General features: G+C 52.7%; 1 protein-coding gene across 2 annotated transcripts in view; it reads left to right on the plus strand.

The window, feature by feature from the left end:
* LRP1 (LDL receptor related protein 1) overlaps positions 1-9,196 on the plus strand; it is an 81,435-nt gene that overhangs the window by 29,673 nt on the left and 42,566 nt on the right. For both annotated transcript variants that reach the window (XM_003790547.3, XM_023513603.1), the window contains exons 12-19: positions 669-849; positions 1,670-1,892; positions 2,989-3,190; positions 3,547-3,672; positions 6,608-6,748; positions 6,866-6,991; positions 7,621-7,737; positions 8,128-8,208. In XM_003790547.3, coding sequence (XP_003790595.1) covers positions 669-849; positions 1,670-1,892; positions 2,989-3,190; positions 3,547-3,672; positions 6,608-6,748; positions 6,866-6,991; positions 7,621-7,737; positions 8,128-8,208 — 1,197 coding nt within the window. The remainder of the gene's footprint in view (positions 1-668; positions 850-1,669; positions 1,893-2,988; positions 3,191-3,546; positions 3,673-6,607; positions 6,749-6,865; positions 6,992-7,620; positions 7,738-8,127; positions 8,209-9,196) is intronic.

Here is a 9,196-nt window from a genome sequence, read left to right on the forward strand (position 1 = left end):
TCCTGAGCTCTAGTAGTTCTGTCCCTAACCTGCACTTGGGCACCAGGATTGGGCCCCCTCCCCAGTGAATCCAACTGACGCCAGTTACCACCTTTGCCTTGCCCCCACCTCCACTGCAGTTCAGAGAACCTCAGCAGTCAGCAATCCTATCATAAGACTTTGAGGAAATCAAAAGTAACTCCTCATCAGGAAAAGATAGGGGTTCCCTATACTAAGGGAACTGCTATTTAAAGGATACTTGAGATGAAGCTTTTGGCTAAGTGAAAAATCACTTCCTAATTTATTCATTTTGTTAGTTCAGGATTTTTAGGCCTAGAATGTGACATCACACTTGTGCCCGGAGCCACATGCATGTTGCTTCAGCTCTCTGCTGGCACACAGGCCAGACGTAGCCTCATGTGAGAGCCCACTTCAGCTCTCTCGTAGTTTGCCAGCTGCCATATGCAGTTCTGACAGTCTGTGCCTCAGCACAAATGTGGTGACACAGTGACCTTCCCTGGTCCTTCTTCAGGTCTCCTGTCCCCCTTTGCGCCCACCTGTCTAGGGTATCAGAGGCTCCCTGTGCCCCCTACCTAGACCAGGCTCAAGGGTACACGCAGCCTGCAGGGTCAGAGGCAGCAGTGTTGGGCTCCCTCTGAGGTTCTCTGTCTTGGGCTCTGCCCCCACAGGCATCCACAATGTGGAGGGTGTGGCCGTGGACTGGATGGGGGACAATCTATACTGGACAGATGATGGGCCCAAGAAGACCATCAGTGTGGCCAGGCTGGAGAAAGCTGCTCAGACCCGCAAGACCTTAATTGAGGGCAAAATGACACACCCCCGGGCCATTGTAGTGGATCCGCTCAATGGGTGAGTCCTCCTGGGCCTCAAGGTGGGAGGAGCCCGCCTCAGAGAGCTGGGGAATGAGACAGAGAGTCAACCAAGGAGGGCAGCTGAGGCAGGACACACCAAGACTCAGAGGCTGAAAGGGGAGGACAATGGGAATGATGCCTTAAACACATAATGAGAAATTTGTTGCCGTGACTCCCTGACCCTTTGTGAGACCCATGTTCCTCATCCGGCCTGCACATCCCCATGGCATCTGCTTGGGGTTTGTGCAACCTCAGTTGCACTGTGCTTCCCACACTTGGGAGTTGTTCTGTCCCCACTGCCTGCTGCCTGTTTCTCAAGCAGACACCCCAGCTCCTCCTGCCTCTTCACTTCTGCTCTTGGAGTTCCTCTGCCTGGAACTCCCAGATGTTTGCAAGGCTGGCTCCTTCTCTGCACCAGGTCACAGCGGGGAGCCCATCACCCTACTAATGTTCATTTCACCTGCTCCCAGTCACTCTCTACATTGTCACCCTATTTCACTTCCTTCCTGGATTTTGTCACTGTCCCATGTGACCTTCAAGATTAATTTGTTTCTTGAGGGATGGGAGCTCTATGGGAGCGGGGCCCTTGACTGACTTGGTCTCTGTTGTGTCCCCGAGTGCCAAAACTGCCTCTCATACAGCAGACACTCAACAAATACTTGTTGAATGAAGGAATGAATGAAATGTGTGCCTAGAGATTAGCAGAGAAGAAAGAGCCCTGTGTGGGACCCTGGAATAGCACCCAAGGATGAGGATCACGGGAGAGGCTATTGATGGCAGGGGTGGTCCACATGGTGCTGACCATTTGCTGCCCACAGGTGGATGTACTGGACAGACTGGGAGGAAGACCCAAAGGACAGTCGGCGAGGGCGGCTGGAGCGGGCTTGGATGGATGGCTCACACCGAGATATCTTTGTCACTTCCAAGACGGTGCTTTGGCCCAATGGGCTAAGCCTGGACATCCCAGCTGGGCGCCTGTACTGGGTGGACGCTTTCTATGACCGCATTGAGACCATACTGCTCAATGGCACAGACCGGAAGGTAGACAGACATGCGCCTGGGTGTGGGTGTCCCTATGGGTGTTGCTAGGCCATGTCTGTATGTGGATCAGGCTCTGTCAGCATGTGGGTATCTGTGTGTGTCCAAGCCCATGTGCTTCATATATGTTTACCTCTGTATCTGCAGGGAAACATAGCTATAGACATGTGCTTATATATCTCTTGTATCATGTTGTATGTCTGAAGCCTGCCTCTATTAGCATGTATTGGTCTGTGTCTGCCAGTGCTGCTGGGGGCATGACTGCCCACGTGCACATCTCTGTACACACATCACATGTGCCTTTGCACGAGTTTGTCTGCACTCTGTGCAAGTGTGAGGAGCCTGGGGATGGCAGGTCTATGTGCTCACCTATTTGAGTGTTTATGTGCTTAGTGAGTTATAGCCTGGGTTTGGGAACCAGACCCTACTGTGGTTTATAAGGCCCTTCATGACATGGCCCTTGACTCCCTCTGTGCCCATTCTCCCTGCTCCACGTCCCAGCACTCTGAACAGGCAACACTAGACAGCTGGTCATTCCCAGTACACCTGCCAGAGTGTCTGCCCTCTGTGTCACTGCTCAGGCGATTCTTCCTGCCTGGAAGTCCATCCGGGCTCCTCTTCCTTTGCTTAACTGCCCAGGGGCCACCTCCTCTGGGGTGTTGTCCCCAGCCCCTCTAGTATACTGTTTACCTGGGAGTGCCCTCCATGAGACAGCGAGCAGCTCGAGGGCAGAGGCTATGTCTTTTTTACCTCTCAGTGCCTGCAGTGGCCCTAGTGGATCCTGGTAAATGTGGGATGAAGAAATGAGAGGATGGCCCCTGGCTGTCTGCTCAGTTGTGCGTGTGCAGCATCTGTGAGTGGGGGGGATGTGAATGACTATGAATGAGTGGGCCCAGGAGAGGATAGCATGGACAGCTTCCCCAGTAGCATCCTTGCTGGGTCACCTGATTTCCTGCCAGGCTTGGACCTGGTGTGCAAAGCCACCACCTCAGGGGGCTCCCAGACTAATGGGGGAAAGAAGACCCTGCTCAGGACGTGGACAGATGGATATACAAAGCAGTTGCCTCCAACTCTCGAGTAACACAGCCTCCATCCCTAGATTGTGTATGAGGGTCCTGAGCTGAACCACGCCTTTGGCCTATGTCACCATGGCAACTACCTCTTCTGGACTGAGTACCGGAGTGGCAGTGTCTACCGCTTGGAGCGGGGCGTGGGAGGTGCACCTCCCACCGTGACACTCCTGCGCAGTGAGCGGCCCCCCATCTTTGAGATCCGCATGTATGATGCCCAGCAGCAGCAAGGTACCGTCTGGGACTGGGACTGGGGCCAGGGCACCTGGAAGGAGGGCTGGGACTTAGGCTGGGATTTGAGGCGTCTCTGGGATGAGGGCACTTCCCAGGGATCAAAGACTGACTCTTGAGAAAGGAAGTCCCCCAACCCAGTTTGACTCTCTGTTCCCCATTTCCCTTTCTGCCCCCCATCTGCATCTCCTCTTCTTCAACATGCTCTTCTTCCTCTTAACGTTTCCTCTTTCTGACTCCTCACTTTAATGTGTCTCCTCCGTATCCTACTACCCGCTCTTCCCTTTCCTGATGCTGCTGCCATTCGTGTCATGTTCCCTCTCTCCTCCCCCTTCTCTGTGGCCCTGCCCCCAAAGTTGGTACCAACAAATGCCGGGTGAACAATGGTGGCTGCAGCAGCCTGTGCCTGGCCACCCCGGGGAGCCGCCAGTGTGCCTGCGCTGAGGACCAGGTGTTGGATGCAGACGGTGTCACTTGCTTGGGTATGATGGGTATGGTTGGGTGGGAGTGGGGGGAATAGACCTCAGTAGGACACCACAGAGAGGACAGGGGTCCTGGTCAGAGATGAAGGAGGCAAAGAGGGGTCCTGCGGGCACCAACAGGAAGCAAGGAGATGGGTAGGGAAGGCTGTGCAGGTGGGAAGGGGTTTCAGGAGGACTAGCAGGGGGGACCAGGAGGGCACCGAGATTAGGGAAAACTGAGGAACAGGACAGCTATGGAAGGAGGAAAATATGTGTAACTTCTTTTAATTTTATTTCCTCATTATTAAAAATAACAGTCGTTCAAAATATCAGAAATCAGAGAGCAGTAAAAAAGCCCAACTCCCACCGAAGCACACTGCGGATTGCTGGCATTGTGGCCAGGTGAACTCTGCTCTTGCTTTCTACATGGCTGTCATCAGACTGCAGGAGTTGCCTTCTGCCCTTGCTGGTTCTAGTGTCAGCATCTTCTATGTTATTGCTGCATTATTTTACACGGCCTTGTTTTTTATAAAGTGGGTCATGCTTATTTCATTGTAAAAATCAGTAAACAGTATAGAAAAATATAAAGGAGCAGGTCCAAATTGCCCCAAGTCCCACCATTGGGGGGATGATGTTACCATTTGGGGGAACACTCTCCTAAATGTTTCTCATGCAGCTACTTTTACTGAAGGGTAATGTGCAACACACGTTATTCTGGTTGCTGCCTTTTACATTGACCATATATCATGAATATAGAAGCAGCATTTTTAATGGCTAAAATACATTTTTGTTTAGTAAATGTCCCATAATTTACTCGACCGTCTTCTACTGCTGGATGCTCAGGTTGTTTGCGAGTTTTTGTTGTTACTGAGCATGTGCTCTGCGCTCGGCACCATCATGAGCTCTTCCTGTGCAGTGACTTATTTACCCCTTAAAATCTCTCTGTGACGGGCAGCGCCTGTGGCTCAAAGGAGTAGGGCACCGGCCCCACATACTAGCAGTCGTCAGCAGTCGTGGGTTCAAACCTGGCCCCGGCCAAAAACTGAAAAAAAAAAACAAAACCTCTCCATGGTTTTATCAAGACTGCTTTACAGATAAAAAGATGGAGACACCAAGTTAGTGCAGGGATTCAAACCCAGGGAGTCTGACCCGGCGCCCATTTCTCAGTCCCCCTGTCTGCTCTTTCTGGCCTCCTCATGCCTTCCCATGTTCTGGCTGGTTTCCTTATGACAGAATCCCAGAAGTGGAAATGGGTCAGTGCAGTTTACAGAGCACAGCTGAGCATGAGTGGCTGAGGTCAAGGCTGAGCATTGGCTGAGGGGAGCGGTTAAGGAATTGAGGGGCCAGTAGTGGGAAGATTGTCCACACGGATGTTAAAGTTACCCTGAATTGAACCAGGAGTAATTTTGGAGAAAGTAGTTGAGCCAGGAGCTAAAATCCCTGTCAGATGACAGGGAATGTCCTAGAGCCCTATGGAAGTAGAGGCTGTGACGGTCTGATATTTATTATTTATTTATTTTTTGAGGCAGAGTCTCACTATGTCACCCTTGGTAGAGTGCCGGGGCATCACAGCTCACAGCAACCTCAAACTCTTGGGCTTAAGCCATTCTCTTGCCTCAGCCTCCCAAATAGCTGGGACTACAGGCGCCCACCACAATGCCTGGCTATTTTGTTGTTGTTGTTGTTGCAGTTGTCATTCTTGTTTTTTAGCTGGCCCGGGCCAGGTTCCAACCCACCAACCTCAGTGTATGTGGCTGGCGCCCTACTCACTAAGCTACAGGCGCCACCCAACACTGGGTTTTTAGAAAGGAGAGAGGGAGATAGCTGGGAAGCAGTGGAGAAGGGCACAGAGGGCACATACTGACCACTAGGCCCAGTGCACCGTGGGGTAAGGAGAGAAGATAGCCACTATGGGACCTCTGGGGAGTTTCAGAGATTAGAGAGGGTGAGAGATGGGTCAGACAGGGATGCGTACAGCTGAAGGGTGTGGGGACAGGGCTGACGCAGGAGGCCTGGGCTTCTTGAGGTTACCAACGTGAACACGAACAAAGGACATAGTGATTTTACTGCTGATGGCCAAGGCAGATAGTGATGGGACGGGGGGCAGAGCCTACAGAGTCTGCCTGCCTTCCTGCTGGCAGAGTTGACACAGCTGTGAAAGAAAAAAGTCCAGGCACCTGGGCAGGGCCCTGGGGATCCAAGAGGTGACTTCCAAGGGGAAGAAGAAGAAGGCAAAGAGGGCTGAAGAGAGGCCTGCTTGGGAGTGACAGTGTATAGGGGGCTCTCTTGGAAGCTGTTTTCTTCCCAGGCCACGTGAAAGTCCAGGAATTATTAAGTAAATATAATGTTGTTGCTTGCGAAAGAATTGCAGTTTCTATCCAGATAATTTGTTTATTTATTTTATTAAATCATAGCTGTGTACATTAATGCAGTCATGGGGTACAGTGTGCTGGTTTTATATATAATTTGAAATATTTTCACCAAACTGGTTATCATAGCCTTCATGGCATTTTCTTAGTTATTGTGTTAAGACATTTATATTCTACATTTAGAAAGATTCACATGTCCCTTGTAAGAAGGACCATAGGTGTGGTCTCACCAATTATCCTCCCTCCACCCATCCTCCCCCCTCCCCTCCCCTCTCTCTCCCCTTTCCCCTTCTTCTTGGGCTATAATTGGGTTATAGCTTTCATAAGAAAGCTATAAATTAGTTTCATAGTAGGGCTGCGTACATTGGATACTTTTTCTTCCATTCTTGAGATACTTTGCTAAGAAGAATATTTTCCAGCTCCATCCATGTCAGATAATTTATTAATGAAGAATTATATATTAGAAAAAATTACTTTGTATTATTAAAAATTAGTAAAAACAAACAAACAAAAATAGTACGAGGGCTTAGCAGCTATCCCATGACCCGGGTCTGACTTTCCCCCTCACCCTCCTGTGGTGCCCACAGCGAACCCATCATACGTGCCCCCACCCCAGTGCCAGCCGGGGGAATTCGCCTGTGCCAACAGCCGCTGCATCCAGGAGCGCTGGAAGTGTGACGGAGACAATGACTGCCTGGACAACAGTGATGAGGCCCCGGCCCTCTGCCGTGAGTCTCCTGTCCTTCCCTATGGGGGCCACTGCCTCTGGCAGGGCTGGTCCCTGGGTGAGCAGAGAGCTGGGGGCACTGCGCTCTTGCTGACCCTACTACCTGTCCTGTCCCCAGATCAGCACACCTGTCCCTCAGACCGATTCAAGTGTGAGAACAACCGGTGCATCCCCAACCGCTGGCTCTGTGATGGGGACAATGACTGCGGGAACAGTGAAGACGAGTCCAACGCCACTTGTTCAGGTGTGGACTGGAGGACGGAGCACACAGCCACCCAAATCAAGGGGGCAGCCGACTGGGAACAAGGATGGGGAAGATAGCAGGGCTTCAGGGGAAAGAAAGAAAGGAGCCTGGGCAGAGGGGACGGACCTGGAGCAGGAGGAGAGGTGGAGAAAGCTCCAGGTGGGAGATGAGGGGCAGGGCAAGGGCATCTCCTGGAAGGTCACCAGAGACCCCTCAGCAGAGCATCCAGTGGGAGACCACAGGGGTGGTTCTGAAAATCTCCAAGAGAAATGGCATTGGACCCTTGGGAACAAGGGTCTCAAAAGAGAGAGAAGGCCAGGCGTGGTGGCTCACGCCTGTAATCCTAGCACTCTGAGAGGCCAAGGCAGGTTGATTGCTTGAGCTCACAAGTTCAAGACCAGCCTGAGCAAAAGCAAGATCCTGTCTCTGCTAAAAGTAGAAAAACTGAGGCAAGAGGGTCACTTGAGCCCAAGAGTTGGAAGTTGCTGTGAGCTATGATGCCATGGCACTCTACCCAAGGAGATAGCTTGAGACTGTCCCACAAAAAAAGAAAAAAGACAAAGAATAACAGGGAGGGAAGGGACTGAAGGGAGCTCAAGATAAGCACACATACCCTTCCTGTCCCCCAGCTCGTACCTGCCCACCCAACCAGTTCTCCTGTGCCAGTGGCCGCTGCATCCCCATCTCCTGGACATGTGATCTGGACGATGACTGTGGGGACCGCTCTGACGAGTCAGCCTCATGTGGTAAGAGGGACAGTAGAAAGGCAAGGGGGGGGCCTCAGGGCAGGGAGGCCCTGGAGAGTTCACATTGGGGCTGGAGACACACTACAGCTTAGTAACTGTAGGGGTGGCCTTGAGCGAGTTACTTCATGTCTGTGGCCTCTGTGAGTTTTGTCTCTATAAACTGTTGGGATAACAATAGCACCAGCATCACAGTGCTGATGTGGAGGCTCAGTGAGTTTGTGCGTGAAAGGCACTGGGTGTGTGTCTGGTGACGGCAGGGACGAAGGTGCAGGCACCACTGGGCTGGGCTCTGGACTACTGGCTGTGGATGGGTCCTGCACCCACCTGCACAGTCGCTGTGGTTCTGACTCATCTGGAGGGCCCTGCTTAGCTACTCTTTCTCCCTCACAGCCTACCCAACCTGCTTCCCCCTGACTCAGTTTACCTGCAACAACGGCAGGTGCATCAACATCAACTGGCGGTGTGACAATGGTAAGAGCGCCGTTCACTTGCCCCGATCACCAGGAAAAGGAGAGGCTGCGGCCAGGCCCTGGGTGGGCAGGGAAGGGGTGTTAGACTTACTGCAGCGCTGCTGGGTTGGCTGGGAAGAAAAGAGAAGCCAGAAATGCTGTGGGGGAACCAAGATGGACCGAGGGCAGACCTTGCCCATTGCCCTGTTAGTGCCATGGCTACTCCAGGCAGGGCCTGAGCTGCCCACCCTGTGACAGAGAGAGATGAGTGAGGAGGGCCTGGTGCCCCGCTTCCTTCTCCTGGAGTCCTTGGTGCAACGCCCCACCTCCTGGAGTCCTTGGTGCACCCCTCAGGTTCTGGGCTTCAGGCTCAGGAGCTCACCTGGCAGTCAGCCATGGACCAGGTGACATCAGCCCTGAGCCCCAGGGGCCACCGTGCATGCAAATGTGCGGGCAAGTGACTTCTGTGTGTGCCGTCTCGGGCCTGTTGCGTCTGTGTTGTGTTGTGTTGTGACGCGCTGCCCAGGGGCTGCAGCCCGGCTCACGTGGACAGGATGTATCGGGGCAGCGCCACGTTGCCCCCTGTCTGCACCATGTCTCGTGTGCCAATGGTTGCCCCGGCGGTTTCTGTGTTTCAGAGAAGGATTGTGGGGACGGCTCTGACGAAAAGACCTGTCCTGAGCCTGCCGGTCAGTGCATAGAAGCACATGCACCATCACCCAGACCCCTGCTGGCCTCAGCCGCCTCCCGGGCCCCGGGGCCCCTGCATCAGCTGCTAGGATGTGAAGAAAAAGCAACAGAGAGGAGGGAGAGAGAGAGAAAAGAGAGGGAGAAAGACAACAGAGGACGGAAAGAAGCAGAGAGGGCAGAGGGAAGCTGCTCAGAGGAGAGGAGATAACAGAGAGGTGGCCACAGAAGGCCAGTATAGAGCAGGGAGGACAGAAGCAAATCCAGATGGAAAAGAGGCAGAGACACAGCCCAAACCCCAGTCTTTTTTTTTTTTTTTTTTT

This window comes from Otolemur garnettii, unplaced genomic scaffold (genome assembly GCF_000181295.1).
Source record: "Otolemur garnettii isolate 467f Iridium unplaced genomic scaffold, OtoGar3 scaffold00043, whole genome shotgun sequence".
Classification (NCBI taxonomy): Eukaryota; Metazoa; Chordata; class Mammalia; order Primates; family Galagidae; genus Otolemur; species Otolemur garnettii.